This window comes from Diabrotica undecimpunctata, chromosome 8 (genome assembly GCF_040954645.1).
Source record: "Diabrotica undecimpunctata isolate CICGRU chromosome 8, icDiaUnde3, whole genome shotgun sequence".
NCBI classification, from domain to species: domain Eukaryota; kingdom Metazoa; phylum Arthropoda; class Insecta; order Coleoptera; family Chrysomelidae; genus Diabrotica; species Diabrotica undecimpunctata.
Genome location: NC_092810.1, coordinates 20,235,772 through 20,258,576, shown reverse-complemented (window position 1 = coordinate 20,258,576; position 22,805 = coordinate 20,235,772). Strand labels below are relative to the sequence as shown.

Here is a 22,805-nt window from a genome sequence, read left to right as displayed (position 1 = left end):
GCAAAGAAATATTTTAGCTAACAGTCTTAGCGGCTCAGGACTTTTAAAAAATATTATTATAATATGAAAAAGACAGCAAAGATTTGATTCTTCTATATCATTTTTAATAGTTCAGCTTGGATGTTGTCGGATTCAACTGCTTTCTTGATTTTATCTGATTCTATTACATGAAATGCTTCAGATTTTAAAATTGCAGGTCCTTTTGGATTTGCGTTGCATATGTTTGGCCTGTCAACTTTTAACAATTCAGTTGTATAGTTACTCTAGGTCACCAACTTTCTTGTGCATATACATGTCATGTTTCTTTTCTAATTCCTTCATTTCTGAACATCAATCCGCCACCCATTTATTTATTTCTCTATATTATTTTTTCTCTTAGAGTTATTTACCAAACCATCTATAGTAAGTATATTTTTGAGCATTTTAGTAGTTTGTGTGTATACGATTACCATTAATTTCTTCCTGTCAATTGATGAAAATGTGTAGAACTTGGAATTCACTCTATTTATCTTAATCGTTTTGTATATTTTGCGATAAATTACAACACATATCGTAGTTAAATTTCTTGCATTTCAATTAGTCCTTTGTACAGTAAGTTCAGTGAATCATCGAATGGATTATATTAGGCAATAATGTGATATAAAACACGTCAGTGGTAACTTTTGTAGTCAATAAATTTAAAAGTTGGATTTTACTTTTTGTATAATAACAACCGTTTTACAGACCTTGAGAAAATAGAAAATCTGGAAAAATAATTCCAATAATACAATTAGATTGCAGTTTCGCATAATATTGAATATTTATTTAAATAATCGGAACATCATGTAATCAAGATTATATCGTCTACTTTAGTATTCTTACTTGATAGAATTATATGGTTTGAAATAGATTGATCCTATCTCACCTTCAGATATTGTAGTAACTTTTGACAACATTTTACTTTTCACAAAAATTCGTGTAGAAATATTCTGAAAATTATACACAATATCGGTATAGTCTAGCGGCAAAGGGAGGTTTTGTGGGCGTTTGAAGTCCATGAGATTTTACGACTCATTTTTATCTATTTTGCCCCGCTGAACCCGAATTTTCAACATGATAATCCGAATGTTTAGATAGTAATTGCATATTAACAATTTAATTGTGTTTAAATGCTAATAATAATAATAATAATAACTAATAAACTAATAAAGACATATCCTTTTTTTAAACAATGTTTTGTTTATTTTGTAAAAGCAAACCAAATAACCTTTAAAAAATTAAAATCGGTCTATCAGAAGCCGAGATATTCTAAATTCATTATTAAAAAATGTTAAATTGTCGACTATATCAGACATTTTTACTTATAGATTATCCTTTTGCTCAACGTAAAAAGATTTCAAGTATTTCATTTTAAAGCTACTATTATAAGCTTGTAGCTTTTTTGTTTCACCCTGTATACCGTAGGAGCTGAAAATTGCTTATAATCAGTTTGCGCTTCTAATATTGTTAATCCTAGACATTTTAGAGTCTGCTTCTAGTTAGCTTGAAGCTATTTTATTTTATATATTATTTTATATAAGATTTTGCTCTTTCGAGGAGAGAAATATAAATTGTCTTACGAGGAATTCGTTTGATCTATAGAGTTTAAAGTAAACTGCTGATTCTCAAAGCGACGAGTTATGTAATAAATAAATAAACGTCCACTTCAGAATTTTTATCGTTCCCACTCAGGGAAAAATGAATTTTGCCATATTTTCATTTCCATGTTGACGAACGTAGAAGTACGATGTGTGGACTCCAGCCTAGGAGGGCTGTTTTTTTGCCGCAGATAAGTAGGTGGCCCGTGATGAAGTACATAATAATATGTCTCATTTCGAGAGATAGTAAACAGCTAAAAAAGCTGAAATAAGGTGATGAATTTTAATTAAGTTAATAGTTTAGGGTCAGTGCCGACTGGAGAAAAGTAAACCAAGTTTAATGTAATTCTTTTAATTTAATTTAAAACTTGTTAAAATGTTTGGACATACAATCGCAGAATGTTTTCTATTTGGTGAAGCGAAGAAAGATACCTGATTTCGTTTATAACTCTTATTAAATATGTAGCTAGTGTAGTGCAATGCCATGTTTTTCTCTATAGGGTACGTTCCTCGATTTTTTTGTATTCTGTAGTAATATTTGTTTTTTTTTTCTACAACCTAACAGTTTGTATGTATAATACTCTAGTAATCAAATGGAATTGTTATAGATTTTTATTCAGCTAATTTTTTGGTATTTTTTATTGGATAATAAGTTATAATTTCCATAATATCATAATGATTATGCTACAACTGAGATAATGTGAAAGTACTGTTGCTAATTTTTGCTATTTAAATTCACATTTCAGATTTACCCAGTTACAAAGGTATTCCATCTAATTTTAGAAATATTTATTTATTACCTATAGTAAAATTTCACTATTTGAAAGAGTGATTTTATCGTTTAAACGCCGAATGTCCTTAAATTTAAATGTACTCAGCGGTCCTCGAAAACTACCCGTTTAATTTGCGTTTAATCATCTGAAATCATAGAATGTATAATTAGTACATTTATTTGTTCTTCTCTATAGCACAGGTAACCACAAGATGCCGTACAGTGTAGCTGATTCTTATTCACAAGTAGCAGTTATGGTCATACAAACCTGAATTCTTTGACGCGAATATTACCGACATAAAAATTCCAAAAAATGAGTTTTTTCAATAGTAAAAATTGAGCACAAAATTGTATTGAAATAAATTTTATTTACATGTTCAGTGTTGTTACATATTTAAGTTTATAAAATAAAAATTGATAATATGTTACATTTCATTCCCATAACGTCGAAGAGAAGGTAGTGATACGATATGAAGGAATTGAATTGCATGATGCAGAAAAATGGCATCAAATATTAGCCAAGCGGTCGATATTTGTAGCAGTTTAAGAAAAGTATCCATTAACTGTATTTATCATGTGCCTAAAAATACATCGGAAAATAAAAAGCAAGTAAAACGTAAAACTAGGTAGAAAAAACATTTTTTTGAATGACGAGACATTTTATTTTCGGAGTAAAATTCCAACACTAAAAAAATTTCTCAAGGGCTCGAAAACAATTACTTTCTACCCAAGATATCTCGTAGAGTATTAATCAGAACGATGCGCAAAATGAACTTTCGATATGTAAAAACAGAAAAAGTGTGTTATTAGAAAAAAAAATTATTGTGTGGAGAAGAAAATATTTTAAAGAAATACGCACACTTCGCAGCATTGAATCGAAAACATTATTTGGATGAAACCTGGATTAACGAAGGTCATAGAGTTGGAAAAGATTGGCAAGATTTAAATATCAAAGGTAAAAGCGAAGCATTTATAGATGGCTGCTTTACAGGATTAAAAGCTCCATCAGGAAAGGGACGACGTTTAATCATTATCCATATAGGAAGTGATACAGGGTTTCTTGATGATGGTTTGCTTCAATATTAGTCAAGAAAAATAGGAGATTGTCATGAAGAAATGACTTCCGAAGTATTTGAGCGCTGGTTTAAGAGAATCTTAACAAAATTAGAACCTGGTCAGGTCACGTCAGTAGACGTTTTAGCCTAACTTCCGCGACAGCCGGGTAGCATCAATAAGCTTTCTGCAAATTTGTTTGTTTTTTTTATAGCTTTTTGTAACAATAACACACTGAAAACTTTGTTTTCGAAATTTCCACAAAATTTATTATAAAATCTTACCACTATGTAAGCTTATCAGCTGTTTCGGCAGAGTACCTTTCTCAACTGATCTATTTTTGGTATGCATTTACACAAAGTGCAAATGCATACCAAAAATAGATCACTTGAGAAAGGAACTCTGCCGAAACACCTGTAATGATAAGATTTTGTAATAAATTTTGTGGAAGTTTTGAAAACAAAGTTTTCAGTGTTTTATTGTTACATAAAATGAATTTCCATCAAGTAACGGTCAAATCCATCAAATATAGCTTTTTGGTTATGGCATTCTGTATTTTTAGGGGAATGTAGGGAATAAGCCACCAAATATATTCAAATGTTTAATTTACTGATGTTTCAATCTCTATAAAGAGACCGTTTTCAAATATATAATATAATTAACGTTGAAATAAAAGTGAGTGTACGCCACTGGATTTTCATACGTCTTTCTTCACTTCTCTGCCTTGAAACGATTAAATCACTCTTCCAAATAGTGGAATTATAGTATACCTGATTTGTCCAATGTGTTGATATTTTATAATATTTTTATCTGGCTAAACTTTTAAGAAATAAAAATTGTTAATTTGTAGCAATTATTTGTTTATTATTTCCTCATAATCTTCCTTTTTTTTTTGGTAACTATTTAGAAAGTAAATATGACAGGAATGTAGAGCGACAATATAAGGTAAGTGTACTTTTTCCTTTCTCTTTTTGACTATATATGCATTTTGGTATTTTTCAGATGTTTCGCCTATCTATCATTTTGTTTAATCTCTTAAACCAATCCTCTCATAGGTCAAATGTCGAGGTTTCCTCGACAAAGAACTAGGTGGCACGCTTTATTTTTTCCCTTTCTTTCAGTGCCAAATTTTTTCATTTTCATTCGTACATTTCAATTTCAAATTTTTTTCTAAATATACCCCCTTTTGATATTGCTTTAAGATTCAAGGTTCTATTTTATCCAAAAGGTCTTTTTCTTTGTTATTTATTTAAGAACCAAGGTATTATATAGATAAGTTTTTCCAGCTCTCTCACGAAGTATTTCTCTTTCACTTCCTATCCCCCGTATTTAGTTGTTACTAAGGGCTAAATCTACTTGGCAAGAATATATCTCTTAGCTAGCACACTCTATTTTGTTTCTTAGTTTAAATGAATGATGTATAAGCTCTTTCCCATTTAATTTTAAGGGGAATGTTTTTTTTAATTTGGTTTATATAGACATACAATTTAAATAATCAGCTACTTCTAATTAAACATCTGCTTTAGTGGATTTTGAAACGGTATTTTGTACAAGGTTGACTGAACACTGGTCCTCATATACCCACAGGGCAAGATAGAGCTGTTTTAAGTGGGGCTTCATCCTCTATCTAGTCAAGATTGTAATGCATAGTAAAGAGCTACACCTTACACGAGGTACCCCCGATACCGCTGAACATCAGGGATCTAGACCAAAGAGTCAATAAATATTCCTGGAAATGACAAGTAGCATTTCCAGTATTGGCGCAATGTGCGGTGTATGGATATCGATTCTAGACTGTCGCAATACTAGATAGTAGAAAGCAACAATGCAGCAAATGTTATTGGTTTCTGTACCGCGATACACCGACCCGTTTAGCAGATGTGGTATTTAAATTTGGTCAAAAAATTCTCCAGATGAAATGAAATATCAAGGTCTAAACTATCCCAGACAGGTAGAATGAACCGTTCAGAATCATGCAACAAATATAAAATGGTCTCCAGGAGTTCTGAAAAGGACAGAACAACTAATATATTAAAAGTTGAACACACATTATCCTCAGACAATAAGCTTCTATATTAATTAGAGGAAGAATTGGCAGATGTACAATGGGACTTAGATAGAGGAATGGGATAGAAGAAGACATTGTAAAAACAACTTCCAACTTAAACATCTGGCCACATGCTAAACATAAATAGCAATCTGGAAAACTTAAATGGTTGTATTGCCTCTCTATCCATAAAAACCATATAAAGTATACTGAATAGGAATAGGAAACAAAATGAAAGTTATACAAAGTTATGGTCCAACGTTAACGGTTTCAGAATATTAACATTTACTAGAAGATAAGATGCCAGTAAATTAAGAGTAACCTAAAGAGCGACAGAAAGAGCAATTCTGGGGGATAACAAGAAGAAATATAATACCAAACAGGATAGTAAGAGACGACACTAAAATAACAGAGATCATAGAAAAAATTACACAAGCCAAGTGGAGATAAGCTGGCCCTAAAACTTGGACAATAGAGACCTAGAGACAACAAGAGACACGTAGGTATACCACCAACAAGATGAAAAGACGACTTATGAAAAATAGTATAAAATTGGATGCAAAAATGCACAGGATGCACAGCCTTGAAAACAGTGAAAGAGAATGGAGAAGACCTATGGCTAACTGTGGTGAATGCAAGAGTTTGATAGATAAAGATGATGGTGATGATGATATACAAATTTACACCATCTGCTCAGTTTAAAAAAGGCAATCGTAAAACAATTTAAAATTATGTATTTATCAAGATAAATTATTATTATTAAGCCTGTGGATAACTATGGTACTGATTTTTTACATATTTAATTATATAGCAATTACTATGTTTCGTTCATAATTATTTAAAAGTCTTACCAAATTCACAAGTATCCATATCAACTGCTGGCAAAGTCCTCATATATTCCCTACACTGTCCATTACCAAGTTTTCCGTAGCATTCCCCGTGTTTTTTAGCATTATCGCTGCAGCAATCTTGGCTCTTCATGTTACCTGTGCTAGCAAGATCGTGAAGAAGCAATTCGGTCCAAGCTCCCAAAAGAGCAGTAACAGATTCGTGTTTGGTAGCAGGATTGCTCTGCAGCGTGGAAGCGACATCTATGGGACTAGGAAGTGAGTGAGAGGTTACGGACTGTTTTGGTTGCGATTTATCTGAAAATAAAAAAATGATAAAATATTTTATTGAGTATATAGAAGAGATACCCACTATTGTAAATAAAAGTTTAACACGAATTGTAGAATATAGTTTGATTTTTAACTTTATAATAATAATTCTTATCTTTAAATTAAAACTAGTTCATTTATAACGCATATAACTACTTCGTAACCAAAGATTTATTTGCATACTGAACATATTAAATATCAATATAAATAATAGTTTCCAGTATAAATACTAGTCGTCATAAATTTCACTTGCACTTATTTTTCACGAAGGAAGATGATACAGAATGGGATAGTCTGCAAAGACTGGTCCACAGATTTAACATAAGAGCAAAAGAATTTAATATGACAATCTTATCTCAGCAAACTAGAACAATAGTAACTAGCAAAGAACCAACCAGATGTAAAATAGAAATTGATGGCATCAGTATTGAACAAGTAATGGAAATAAAATATATTGGAATTGCACTATCCAGCTATGAAGACCTGGACAAAAAAGTGAGAGATCAAGTACAAAAAGCAAATAGACTGACAGGATGCATTAATCACACTATATGGCGAAACAGACACATTAACCCTGAGACAAAATCAAAAATATGTAGAAGTATCGGACGACCGCGCAAAAGATGGAGTGACAACCTTCCATAGAGGTATTATTCCGCCAATGAACAAGCAAAACTGCTTATAAAGAAGAAGCAGAAGAAAAAGTCCCATTTTTCACTGCATTAAATTTTCCTTTGAATGTTAATAAAATCTTTAACAGTAAAAATACCAAACAGGATAAATGTATTCTTTCCAAGATGGTGGAGGGTTGGCTCGACAAAAGTCAAGCAACTCATATAAGAGCATAGTATTCGAAGTAAAGAACCATTGCCAAGAGAAAAATACGTTGGGTAGAGGACTTGGTCTAGGGTAGTACTATACGTAAATGAGTACGTAATTAAATCTTATTTTAAATACTGCATCTTTATATCAACTTTAATGTATTATATTGGTAATAAACCACAATTTTATTTAAAATTATACAAAGGATTGTATTTATTTTGTAACTTTTAAGAAAACACCAAAGAAAAAACAACAACAATTTATTTGTCTCGACTAAAAGGACAATTTAGATATATGTTATATATTCTGCCTAAAATGACTAAAGAACTTGTAAAACAATATTGTCAGTGAAAAAAAAAAAACGTTAGTTTTCTTAGCTAGATTCTAAAATAAAAAAAGAAAACTGTTAAAATGTCGCCGCTATTAAGATTACCATCAGTGATAGTAGCAAATACCGTTAAAAGGTATAGTTGTCAAAATCTTCCGTACTACATTGACGTCATCGTGCATTTTGTAAATTTATTTGGTCGTTTCTTCACTGGCCATTCTTCGTCATTGATTTTATTTCAATAAAGTAAATATTTAATATTTACTGTCATTGACATTTATTTATAAATCAGTCATTGGATCAGTTTTAACTTGTGAAGTATTCGCAGAACTCGTTGAGTTCAAGGTGGCTGGCTGCCTCTGTTTCCAACGGCTGAATTTTTAGTCACATACGGATAATATTCGGAGACTTATTATGGCGCACTAAATTCAAATATCAAATCAAGTCAAACTGCCCTACCCTATCACGACATAAGGGTCTAAGTGTAAAAAGAAAACAGCGTGTTATTTCTTTAAAGAATTTATGTTAATACTCTATTTGAATTCGCCCAACAGTGTTAGTATTTTGTAATTCCATATTGTTTAATTCAAATATTTGCCGTGGCTTCACTCGGTGGCACGCATCCGAAAGGTCGACTTTTCCATAACTTTAGCGCATAAATAATTTAATATCGCGTTTAATATGGCGCATAAATAGGTTGAATTTGACCGGATTCCATCGGTTATATTTGCTTTGAGAACCGCTTCGCATAGATTTGCGGCTTAAGCAAAACCTCAGAAGATAGAGTCTCGGTGACTAGTTCACAATACCTAAGATGACGATGCCATAAAGGCATAGGTGAGATAAAAGTACCATTGTGTGGCACGTATCGCCGTTCTGCTGTTCTGTTGAATCGTTGAATAAAACGACAAATTGTTGTTGTTCACATCATCCAGTTTAGGTCAAAAAAAGTTGACAGTTATTGACCTATAGTGGTCGTGATATTCATTGATTCATTGACGATAGTGGTCTATCTAACATCAGCCTTAAAAAAATATGGAACAATGACGGCCAGCTCAAAATCTACACCAAACAGTGACTTTTCTGGATGTATTCGACGCTTGTGGCTCTCATCTTGTGTGCTGTTCTCCGAAATTCGATAATTCTATTTGTACTCGTACCTACGAACCACGAACATCAGGCAGTGGCGAAGGAAAGTATCTGATAGGGCAGAATGAAAGGGCGTTGTTAAGTAGGCCAAGATCCACAAAGGGCTTCATCCTTAAACACGATTTTTAATAATAATTAGGGTCAGTTTAAAACTCCTTTAGTTTATTTAGTGAACATACGTCGTTATCTATGATCGTTTATTCTTAGCTCCTAAGTCTGTTTAATTTTGTACGGGTGCAGGCCGAAGTCATTTATAAGCGACGTAAAATCGTGTACCTTGTATTGTCGTGCTATCCGATATTGTTTATTTGGCTATGCTTTTTGTTATGCTAACAAAAAGTTATGGGCCTATGAATGTTTCTTTTACCCCTTCCTAGCAAGTAGGCCCGCTTCTTTATTCCCTTTAATACCAGTATGGCCAGGCACTCAGAGTCAACTTACTTACTTACATTTTCTGATTCTGTGTCATACGTAATCATAGGTCTGACTTCAGTCATATATAGCATGTACATCTGTTTGGGTTTCATACCCCATGTTTTTCCAGATATTCTACGACATGGCCAAATGGAAAGCTTGGCTTTGTTATTTATCATATTTAAATGGGCGTTCCACGTAAACCTCTTCTCTAATATATTTCATGATCAAAACTTTTGCGTCCAAAGTTTAATATATACCTTCCCTAATTTCTTCTAATTCTGTTGATCTTGAGCTTTCTGCAGCCAATTCTCAGCGATTCTTTTGACGTTGCGTATCCATCATGTAGGTGGTTCACCTCTGCTTCTTCTGTTAGCTCCTGGTCTTCACACTGTAATTTTTTTGGGTCTACAGCCCGTTATTTATTCTGGTCATATGGCCCACCCAGTTCCACTTCAGCCATGCTATACGTTGTATGACATCTGCGACGTTTTTCCTTCTTATTTCTACGTTTCTAACTGTCTCTGAGAGTCAGTCCAAGTAGCGAGCCTTGCATTGGTCTTTGGGCTACTTTGAGTTTGGTTGCTGTAGTCTGGGTTAAGAAAAGTGTTTTGGCGCCGTAAGTGATAACTAGTAGATGTTTCTCTTAAAGATGTTTGATAGAGTTCCATATTTGGTCCATGCCAAAGTGATTCTTTTTTGCAGTCCAACATTTTTGTTGACCCTAGCAATTTGGATTTCATGACTTAAGTATTTATATTTATGAACTTATCCTATTTCGTGTGTTATGTCCTTCCGCAATTTATGTTCAAACTGACTTTATTAAAGGCGGCATCTAACTTAGTAAACATAGTTTCAATCTCTTTAAAGGACCCGTGCTTTTATGAATCTAATTACTACTGTTTTATTAGGATTGACAGAGAGCTTTTTCCTGTCACTCCACCTAATATGGATTTTTAATGTTTTTTGGAGTGTAATAGATAGAGCATCAACATTATTTCCTCTTACCATAATTACTTGATCATCCATATACCCCTGCAATTTTACTCCTGTATGCCAAGGAGCGGGATCAAGTCATCCAAGAGGAGTGACCACAGGAGGGCAGAAAGCACCTTCCTTGTGGGAAATCCGTAGCTGTTTTATAGTTTTGTTAAAATTAGCCTAGCTTCCAGCATTGCTTTAATCCAGTTGCATATGATAGCGGATATTTCTTTTAATGCTGCTGCATAATAAACAGAATTTGGTAGTGTTTTAATAAATACGCTTTCTATATCTATATGGAGTGATTTATTTTATAAACTACTTCAATCAGTGCTGTTTATGTTGGGTTTTCTTACGCGTGCTAGTTGCGTTTGACAAGATGATCCCTTATTGACCCTTTCTTAATATTTCTAACCAAAATTTTATTCTGGTTAGAAATGTTTAGAAATTGGTAAGACTGGAGACTGATTAGAAACATTTAACAGAAATAATGTAATACTGGTAATAATGGTCTGTTAAGTTTAGTTAAGACATTATCTATTTTATGTATTTACACTATCCTTACAGTTGTCTTTGGTATATAACCTAGTGATATGCTTACCTTAAAGATCTTTGTTAGGATGGGCAATAAGATATCCATTATGTTTTAAAATAGGGCAGTAAATATTTCGTCTTCCCTGAAGATTTAAATTACGCAAAGTGATTTATGGCCGACTTTACATTCGCCTGTTTGATGTAGGACGTTTAGGTTGTTCTAGATTTTCAGCTTCAGTCTGTTTTTTCGGTTCTAAGGCTATACATTGTTTCTTTGAGTAGGATTCGTTTTTACGATTGGTCGACAACCCTCCATATTTTATCCGAGCTTGGGACCGGCTGTGGTAATCGCAGAGCTACTCAATCCACCTCACAATCACCCTAGGCAGTGCTTACTAAGATATAAATTGCAGCTGGAAGGTCAGATAATAGAATAAGCGATGGAATTTAAATATATAGGCATCACATTATCTAGCTAAGGAAAGCTAGAAACTGAAGTGGAAGATCAAGTGAATAGAGCAAACAGAGAGGACAAAAGGGATGTTAAGAACAGCAGAGATACAAACACACAAAAATTAATAGTAAGACACTATGAGACAGAGCTAGATGCAATGTGGAGAACATCAAGAACTGTGACAATGTGACAACTGTGACTGTGACGAATGACAACTTTGACAATCCTGAGTAGTAAAGACGGCTCCCCAATAGGAAGATGATCAGTAGGAAGACCACGGAAACGATGGAGCGGCAACTAACTGGAGGCACATTGAAAAACAGGCAGAGTCATTTCTACTTAAAAAGAAGAAGAAGAAAAAGAGTCTGTTTATCCATAATTGTTAATCTTGGGAAGTGGTTCTGTAGTAAGACCTCTAGCGTTTCCTTTTTAGATTCTGGTCTTCTAATTAGACCTGGTACTTGTACCAGATCCTTGAAAATAATCTTAAACTGTGTTCTAAGTTTTAAACCCATTTCTTTAAGAAATGTCCCCAGTGTTTCGGCTTTTGTTATAAATCCCTTTCAGTATTTATTATAGAGCAAGCACCAGGAAATGTTATTAAATAGTTTCTGTGTTTCTGATTCAACACTAATGAGGATTCATAAAAACTAGCTTTTACTCGCTTACATACATTTTGTGTAAAAATTTTGTGATTTAATACCTATATCTTTTTTTAGATTTCTTAGTGAAAGAAATGTTTTTGAATTCAGTTCGTCTACCAGTTGAGGCCTTGAGAAAGAAAAGTCTAGATTCCCTGTACGGTACTTTATCGTGTAATAGTCAGGGACTAAAAGATGATCAACGATCATTCGAAGATAATGAAAAAACGGATATAACGACAATTATTGTAAAAGACAGAATTTAATTATGTAGTGTCCTTTTAGTTCTTTACATTTTGAGTACTTATTCAATCGCCACATTATGAAAAAAGAGAAAAAATTATTTTCTTCCATTTGTTTTGTATTGTAAATAAGTTGTTATATAAAATTATGACATATTTAAAATAAAGGTAGATTCTTGCCTTTGAAAAAAATGTAATTTTCAAATTAATAAATGTTTTAATTTGTATATTTTCTATAAATACTTTGAATGGAAGTGGGAACCCCCATCAAAAAATACGGAATGATCTTAGTTATCAATGCGGATATATTAAAAAGCAACAATTAAATCAAAGCCTACAAAGAAAACTAATCTGTACTTAGATTGTGCAATATCAGACAATTTTTATGTTGCCATTAAATCTCTTAAATTCAACAAATAAATTAAAATATAAATATTCAAACATTGGTGATTATGTCGTAAAATATAAGTCAAACATAAATTCGTCTATACAAAATAATAAGAATCAGTATACAAGAAACAATGAAAAATCGATAAAAGTGTATATTGGATGCAAAATTGGAAAAACTTAAAATCAATTACACTGGTCAACACAAATTTTGCGAAATAGCATTTTTTTTTGGTATTTTCAATATTTTTCGGCATTCTAAACTAAAAATTTAATCAAAATGTACTAAATCGCCTAAAAATCTTGAGTAACTATAAATTGTGTCTTGAAAATAGGTAGATATGTTACATATCAATATTGGGCCGTGTCGCCACTGTATATATTGTCTTCAAGTTCAATTATTATATTTCTATTTCTATTATAGATCCTCTAAAATTAAGAGATTGTTAGATCCTTTTCTTTCCCGAATTAAGCTAGTTTATTTAATAGTTCCTGATTTATGCTTCATTTGCTGAACACGTTTTTTATAGATTCACTAACTCCAAAGGGTCCTAAGCCTACCCATCCCAACAACGTTTTAAATAATAGCGGCATATTTTTTTCAAGTGACTGCTTTTTTGTTCCTAAAATTAACCAAAACCGATCAACTCCAATTAATATATCGATTGGGGCCGGTGTATTGAAGCAAGGATCTGCCAAATTATATTACTTGGAATTGAATAAGCTTGTACATTAATTCGGTATCCTGGTAATGTACCCGTAATTTGATTCAAAATGTAACAATCTAAATTAGTTTGCCCCTAGTTTTTTATTGCCCTTTGAAATATTGTTTGATGTGCCAAAAATAAATGTCTGTTTTCTCAGTGTTAACACCTAACCTCTCTTGTAAACTATTAAGTTATAAAGGATGTTTGCGAACCACAGTCCAAGAGTGCCCTAACTTTATAAAGCTTTTTTAATTTATCAGCTACCAATACATAGGCTGTAGATAAAATTACTTAATTGGCTACTGAGTTTACCCTACTACTATTTAGACAAACACTTTCCGTTTTGGATGTTATATAATCTGCATTAGTCTGCATCTGAGTTAGAATTAGCTGTATCAGTTTTAATATGCCAAATTGTATTGTGCCATTTTTTGCATTCTTTGCATGGCCCTAGCCTACATTTCCTTCTGGAATGCCAAGATCTTAAACAACTGTAACATAGATTTGATTTTCTTACGAAGTCCCTTTTGTGCACTAAACTCAAATGTAAAAAATCAGTAAGATTAACGCATAGCAGCGCCACGCCCTTCTGGTAGAGATCTATGGAGGGGTATCACCTAGCCGCAAGTCCTTATCTCTTGCCGTACTGCTTCATCATAGGCCGATTAGACACCAGCATATTCTAGTCTAAGCCGCAGGTTCATCTAGAATTTAAAACTGCTGCGTTAGCCCATTTTCTTTTTCTGTACACCGAGCTGGGGCTCGAACCCACATCCACTGAACCATTCGACAGTGAAGCGAATGAAAATCGGCCGCCTAGCCCGCTTGGCTATCTGATCGACTAAAAAATATAAAATATCACAAAACTAATCAAATGAACTAAAACTGTAGAAGTGAAGTCGTATAAAACATTGTGAATTTACAATAAAAAAATAAGGGTCCTTCATCGAGATAAAAAGTAAGTTGGACCAACAAATACACTTTCACAAAATTTTATTCCAATAGGTTCAGCGGTTTTTAAATATTAGCTTGGATAAACATCGTGCCATGAGATTTTTATATATAAAGATATAGATAACACAAGCGAAAGACAAAAACAATATTACAGCTTATGTTAAATATGAAGTAGATATGGAATATATACATTAGGTGCGTATTTATAATAAATAAGAAAAAATAAAAATAAAAAGAAGTTATAGTTGTTTTTCCAATTGTCTATAATTATAGGTTGTTTATAAAAAGAATGCTGGTTTATTGAAACCAATGGATTCTTTGATTGTCTTTGAAAAACCGTGATTTGGTATAATTTACAATTTGGAAATGCTACGAAGATAAATTTTCTGCAAACACCTTGAATAAAAATGGGAACCCCCATTAAAAAATACCTATAAGGATGTTATTTATACGGATATATTTAGAAATAGCAATTAAACTAAAACCTATTAAAGTAATCTTATAAGTAATCACTTGCACTTGTGAAAAATAATGACATATTGACAATTATGTTGTAAAATTAAGCAAAATATTTATCTACTTATAATTAATATAACAAAAGGTAAAAGAAATACCTTATTATTATCTAATAGAAATATTAAACAAAGTTGATATGATAATATAAAAATTATTTGAAATATCGTGCACCTAAATTTAAAGACAAATAAGAAGTAAAATGTTTTTTTTTAACTCGAAACACGACCAAATTTTTCTTTACATTCAAATAACAGCCAAAGTTTGTAAAAAGTCTGATAAAACTTTTGTAGTTAAATGTTTTTAGAATATGTAAAAGGCTGCTCTAAATACGCCATCTTGCAGCCTCCCATTCCTTAAAAGTAATTATTATCGTTTAGGTATTTTCGTATATATATATATATATATATATATATATATATATATATATATATATATATATATATATATATATATATCGGTTTCAAAACGTCTTGCGTCGTTGTCCGATGCCTAATTTCCACGAATTTCTATCATTCCATTGTTCTTCGGTCAAGTCTCGGGAGCTCATTGCCTTTGTTATTCCCTCCTTCCATGTTCTTTTTGGTCTTCCTCGTTTCTTACGATTTGGTGGTATCCATTTCATGGCGATTTTTGGTAGTCTTGTTTCTGGCATTCTTTGAACATGGCCATACCATATAAGTTGTTTCCTTTCTATGTCTGTTGCCAGTGATCCATCTACCCCCATCCGATTTCTTATTTCATCGTTGCTAATTCTGTCTGCTCTAGATATTCGAAGTGATCGTCTAAATACATCCATTTCTGTTGCTTCGAGTTTTCTTTTATTGCTTTCTGTTAGTCTCCATGTCTCTGTACCATAGGTTAAGCTGGTTTTTATGAGAGATTCATATATATTGTATTTTCGTCTTTTACCAATTTCTGAGCTCCAAAGAACTCCGTTAAGGCATCCAATTGTTCTACGGGCCTGGGTTATTCGTTTTCTAATTTCCCTATTGTCTGTGCCTGTGGTGTCGAAATCAATTCCTAGGTAGGTATATTCAGTGCAGAATGCAATTTCGGTTGTGTCCATCTGAATATTGGATAGTTCTGCGCCTATTGGGAGATATTTTGTTTTTTGTGTATTGAGTTCTAAACCCCACTTCTTGTATTCTTCCTGTAGTTTTCTGGCCATATATGTCAGGTCTTCTTTATCGTTGGCTATAAGGACTTGATCGTCTGCAAACTGTAGGGTATATAGGCAAGTTTCTCCCAGGTCAATGCCCATTCCTCTGCACTTTCTTTTCCACTGATACAGTGCTTTCGCCACGTAGATTTTAAACAATGTGGGGGATATGCAACACCCCTGCCGGAGTCCCTTGTTTACAGGAAATTTTTTTGAAAGTCTATTTCCAATTTTTCTTCCCGACGTTGATCCTTCATAAAGCTGTTTAAGGGCGTTAATTACTGTGTGGTTAATGTTTGTTTCCTGCAAAACTTTCCATAGGTTTTTAGCGGGTACAGTATCATAGGCCTTCTGAAGGTCTATAAACATAAGGTGGGTTTCTTGATTGGTACTTGATCTTTTTTCTATTATTTGTTTCAAAACAAACACATTATCGGTGCAGCTCCTTCCCGCTCTAAAGCCAGATTTTTCCTCTTCTTCTTGTTCCTTATATTCTTGTTATAGAATATAAGGTATTTTCGTTTGGGTGGTTTTATTGATGTCCAAAGCTGAATAAGAGACCCAATTGTTTTCATTTACTAAAATATCCAAATTAACTTTATCTATTTATAAATAATATGTAATTTTAAACTAAAATCCCTCAAAATATACACATATTACCACAAGCTAACCACGATGGATGTTTTTTCCAAAACAATGATGTATATAGGTTCCAGCTGGAAAATCATTAACATGGGCCTATTGAAAAACTATTGAATGAAGGGAAAAACCTACACCTACGGATCCAGTTGCAAGTTGTTGGTATACAAAGTAATAATAAATCCATTTATTCATATAGTTCGTAGCGCTGGAGATCAGCTTCTTCGTCTTACGATGCTTATCCGTCCCGGATGTTGGCCATCAGCATAGCTATCCTAACTTTACTTGCAGCTATTCGGAGTAGTCCGGTTGTAGACGTATTGAACAACTTCCTTAGGTTTTGAATCCAAGATATTCTTCTCCCTGGTCCTTTCTTTGCAACGACCTCGCCCTGAAGAATGAGTTGCAATAAGTCATATCTGTGTTTATTTCACATAACATGGCCAAGATATTCTAATTTGCGCTCTTTGTTTGTGTTAGTGAACTCGCATTCCTCTCCATTCTACGTAGGACCTCAATATTGGTCACACGATCCACCCATGTAATTCGTAAGATGCGCCTGTCCCCCAACGCTGATCTTGCTTTCCCTATGCGTTGTTTTATTTTAGTAGAGTGGTCCCATTGACTGTTTATGTTAGTACGAAAGATATTTGTAGCTGTTTACCCTGTCAATTAGCTGTTGATTTACCAAAATATGTGTATTTAATATTTCGCACTTACTAACCATCATGTACTTTGTTTTGTTCGTATTGAGATCCAGCCCAAATTCTCGATTTATATCTGATATGCGAGACATTATTGCTTGTAAACTATCTAGGCTATCTGCAAAAACTACTGCGTCGTCAGCATATCTAATGTTGTTTAGAAGCACTCCGTTAACTAAGACGCCTTCCTGTACTAAGAGACGCTCCGAGTACATGTAAATAGCACTGGAGACATAATGTATCCTTGTCACACTCTATCTATGGAGATTGTCTCTGTCAACTGGTCGTTCACTTTAATGTTGGCAGTTTGGTTGTAATATAAATTATATATAATTCGCAAGTCTCTATCATCCAAGCCCGCTTCTTTCAAGATGGATATGAGCTCGTCGTGTTTTACTCTATCAAATGCCTTTTTCTTGTCGATAAAACAAATAAATACATCATAGTTGACATCGCTTCACCTCTGAATAAGCACTTGTATAGCAAATAGAGCTTCTTGGGTGCCTAAGATATCGCGGAATCCAAATTGTGTCCATGACACTTGTTCTTCACATGTTTTATATATTCTATTATGTATCACGTTTAAAGACGTTTTTTAAGTAAGTGGCTCATTAGGATAATTATTCTGTAGTCTTCGCATGTTTTGCATTTAATTTTTTTGATATAGCTTTGGAAACTATTTCCAATTATATATATTTTGTTAAATATAGTCGTTATCCAGTTTATTCCTTGTTCGTCCATAAGTTTTAGGAATTCTGTATAAAATTTATCAGGCCCTATAGCTTTACCATCTTTAGTTTTTCTAATAGCTGCCGTGACTTATTCAACGGTAATCGGGGGTCCTGTTTGGCATTCTATGTCTTCAATGGCAATCTGCCTTTCATCTACAAATGTCTAGTCTCTCTTCCACACTTAATATTGGATTGCCTTGGGTGTCTGCCAAACATCGAACTATTCTACGCTTGTATAAGGCTGCAGATTCTTTAACTTTTTTGTGTAAATTGTATGAATCGTGTTTCTGTTGTAATAGCTATATTTCCGCACCTTGTTCTTTCAGCTGTATTTTTGGCCATTCTGATTTCTATTTTTGATCTTTTTGTCTATTTTTTTGTATAATTTCCGGTCCTGATCTTTGATTTTTCGCTTTTGTTTCATCATATCTAGAATTTTATTTGTCATCCACGATTTTTCTTAATTTTTGATGGTTTGAGGAATTTTTCTTGTATGTCTTGTGAAACTTTATGCAATTTCTTAAGCTCCTGGTCTATTAAATCCATGTGAATAACGCTATTCAAATTGTTATGTATATATTGTTTTACACTCTTGTCTTTGAGTAGCCTGATGTAGTTTTTTGGGTTGACAGTACGTCGAAGCTTCTTTGGCCTGACCCTCATTTTGCAAATCAGTTGTTTACGGTCTAACTTAATATCGGCTCTTGGGTATGTCTTGGCTGATGTAATGCTGTTACAGAATCTTTTATTAATCATAATGTAATCTATTTGAATTCTGACTATGTGGTCTGAAGTATCTTGAGGTAATTTTCACGTGTATAATCTTTTGTGGCGATCACCTAATAAAGTTTATTTCATGAAAATACAAAAACTTTCAATCTTCAGTTCAAGAATAAATGACAATCTCTGAAACTTACAAAAAATTCTGAGAAATATTAAAATAGGCTACGAGTTCACGCTAACATCCTGCTTTATAAACTTCTCAACAACAACCAAGCGAAGAGATGGTGGGTATGTGCTCCCTTAGACTTAACCGATTATGATAATGCTAACAGTAGTAGAAGCTACAGTCTCAACAGCACATGCCATTTTATTTTGCGCCTAGTTTTCGTACTCTTGTATCTATATATGTGCGTGTATGACCAGTAAACAAACCAGTATGACATGTCATACATTTCACTTATTGGTTTCAATGTGAGACAGATTGTATTTCTTTTTACAATTAGCTTTTATCGTCGATTTTTGGACATAGGCTTCTCCCAAATCCTTCCATCGATCTCTATCCTGAACAACGTACATACTTTCAATTTGCTTCGGATATTTTTTTGATGTCATCTACCCATCTCATCTGTGGTCTTCCTCTTGGTCGTCTACCTTTGTAAGTTCTCCGACGTTTTATTGTGGCGCTCTAATGTTAGTATATTTGTCTAGTAGTGTAGCCTGCATAGCTTCATTTGAGTATTGGAATTTTTATTGTGATATCCTTGACTTTTCTTTTTGATCTTACCTTGTAGTCATTTTTCTTTTTATTTTATGTGCATCTAACATTGCATCCTTTATTGCTGTTTCTGTTTTGGTTTTATCAGTTACCCGACTGATAAATTTCATTAAAGAGCTTTAAGAGGACATCCATGTACTCATTTTCTATTATTTTAAGGATAACAATAGGCAGTTGATCTGGCTCCGGGCTTTTTCCCTTTCTGGTGTTCTTTAGTGCATACAATATTTCATTCTTTGTAATTTCTATACTTGTTTCTCTGTCCTCAAAAGATATGTCTTGTAGGTTTCATCTTTTGTTGTCAAAGAGTTCTTCCATTATATTCTTTCCAACATTTTAGGTTTTCGTCAGTCGTTATCATATTATTTCCATTTTTATCTAAAAAAATTGTATTGTGGTTTCTTTTTTGCATCCCATTTCTTTAACCTTTTTATGTAGGTTAAATAGGTCGTATTTGTTCTCAAGATCTTCTATCTCTTTACATTGTTCCTCATAGTAAGTTTGTCTTACCTCTCTTATCATTTTTCTGATTTCATTGTTAATGATTTTGTAATTGTGACTGTCTCTGTTCTTGGCTAGTCTTCTTTGGTCCATCCTGCCGAGTATTTCGTCGGTCATCCAGTTGTCTCTCTTTTTTATCGGTTCTTTTAATATCCTTTGCATGGAACAAGGAGGCAATTTTTTAATGTTTCCCATTGTTGGTTTATCTCGTAGGTGTAAGTATCTAATTTATCAAAGTTTTCGTATATTTTCTGTTGGAGTTTGTTTTTATATCAGCTTCTTTCAGTTTTCTAACATCTAATTTTGGGGTTTTCTAATACGTTTAAGCTTAAGCGTGACATTAGGGATTCGTGGGTTATGGTCTGATGTAACATCTGCTCCTGAATATGTTATAACATAACTGATTTGATGGTGTTACGATATCTTTCTTTATATAATCGATTTGGTTTCTTACCATTTTTTCCGGTTTATCTGCTGGTGAGTGCCATGTATATAACCGTCTCATAGGTAATTTAAAGAACGTGTTTGTGATTATTAGATTTTGTTTTTTGTTCTTGACAACTATATAGATCTATAATTTTTAAGATCATATTTAAGGAATCCTAAATTTCTAATCTTATTTCAAGAGCCTTCAATCTTTCTTCGAATTTGGGAGGTAAAATCTCCCTTTATTATTATAGTTTTGTTTTTATCGTCAGTTACTTTTTTAGTTGAAGCATAAACCTGCGCAAGATACAACAGTTGTATGTCGCAGCATGTTACATACAATAATGTTTTTATACTACTCTATTCCTTAAAAACCCATCTTATCTTCCATTGTATCTGGTATTTCGTTACGTAAATAAACAGTATTAAATTCTTATGAGTGTTTATTTGTTGGGTATGTTTTTATAATATTTTCATCTAATAGAAATCTTGAGTATCATATAATTCTATGTTTAGAAGTTTATTTATAGCGGATATCCAGCAGTAACCAGTTTTTTATAAAGATTTAGTAAGGTCGATAAATTAAAAGGCTTTTGTTGCTCCTTGTAAATAAACAAAGCGTTTTATCTTTATGTATACTTACTATGAATTTTTTTAACGTAAACTAACTGCTGTTGGCAAACACAGTTGGTATTTATGTATATATGGACGAAGTAGTAAAAAAAAATTTATTTAAAAAAATTCAAATCTAAAAATCTTGAGATAATTAAATATCCATTAAAACTTTTTTTTTCTTTTGGAACTACAAATTTCTGATGATATTGGATCTTATTTGAGAAACCCGATAAGTCATAACTTTACCAAAATCGCATTTTCACTAAAATGGACTTTTAAACTGTAAATACACGTTTTTGTAAGGAAATGCCTTTAGTCAATGCATTCGTAACCTATCTACAGCGGTATGATTTGGCGATGTATTAGAGAAACACCGTAAATCCATGACTAAAGGCGTTTCTCCTATGCAGCGCGCATGTCGTTATCATTTGGCGCAATATTGCCAATAATTTTCAATCAAATTCAATCTTGTGTTGTGAATGCACGTAGACAAATAAATGTAGTGTAATGAATACGAATACAGTAGTAATAACATTGTGAATTACTCATTTGTATTATATCTTGACAAAAATATCTTAAAATGAGTGAACGCGACAGTAATCATAACGATATTAATTAATCTAATCAGAAAAACAAATGAATAAAAAAACTCTACGAATATAAAAATAAAATAATAAAACGAGCTAGAGTCAAAGGAAACGAATACATCAATTGGAAGGGCAAGAATGTTCCTGCAGTTACTTCTCCAACCTCCAATGATTGTAGGAAGTTGATAATTTGATCTTTTCTAATAAAAAATTTTCATTGAAAACAATTTTTTGTTATCTGATAAATCTAAATTTTTCAACGATTTAGGGACCTGGCTACAAAAAATGAGCAAAATTCTTATATAGGCTTATAAAGCTTAATTTTCGCAACTAAAGTTAAGCAACGACGTCGACGAAAAGAACTTGGTGAGTTTTCATAACCTAATAGAAGTAGTAGCTATATATACTGTATATCAATTCCGTATAGAAACATTACTGTTTGTAAATTAGCGTTCTGTTTTCTTCACGGAGTAACAATTGACCAAGTGAGGCAGCTTGTACTTCTTTTAAGTGCAGAAAAATCACCATTCGACAAACGGGTAATGCAATTTCTGGTATTAAAACAGATGATATTCGAAAAAATATTAAATCATATCCACAAAGTTAGCTTAATTTACTAGCAAGGAAGAGTTTTATTTAAATGAGAAACTAGATATCACTCTTATTTACAAAATGTTTACAAAAAAATTTTCGGAATATGCCATTATTAAGTATTCATAATACGAAAAACTTTTTAAACAAGATTTTGAATTATCATTTGGAACACCTCAAGTAGACACATTTTGTGTGTGTGAGGACGTGAGGAGCTTGCAATGAAAATGAATAGTGCACACTTGAAGGATAATGCAAAGAGAGTTGCAACCGCCTATCAAATAATTCATCTACGTCGAGCTAAGAAATTTTAAACTCAAATGAAATTTGTTAAAGAAGTGGCCGAATCCAACGAGGAATTTTTTTCTGCTTTGATTTAGCTCGAAAAATTTAAGACCATTGACCATTACTTTCCTATTAGGGGCCTTCTTCTTCTTAAAGTGCCCTCTCCTCAATGGAGGTTGGCTACTACAATTTTAAACTCTTCTCTATCTTCAGCTGTTCTTATAAGCTGTTCAAAATTTAGCCCTGTCCATTGTCGGATGTTTCTGAGCCACGATAGTCTTTTCCTTCCTTGGCC

General features: G+C 32.9%; 1 protein-coding gene across 1 annotated transcript in view; it reads right to left on the bottom strand.

The window, feature by feature from the left end:
- LOC140447258 (uncharacterized) overlaps positions 1-22,805 on the bottom strand; it is a 258,442-nt gene that overhangs the window by 41,347 nt on the left and 194,290 nt on the right. Inside the window, exon 3 of the mRNA XM_072539812.1 lies at positions 6,340-6,633. Coding sequence (XP_072395913.1) covers positions 6,340-6,633 — 294 coding nt within the window. The remainder of the gene's footprint in view (positions 1-6,339; positions 6,634-22,805) is intronic.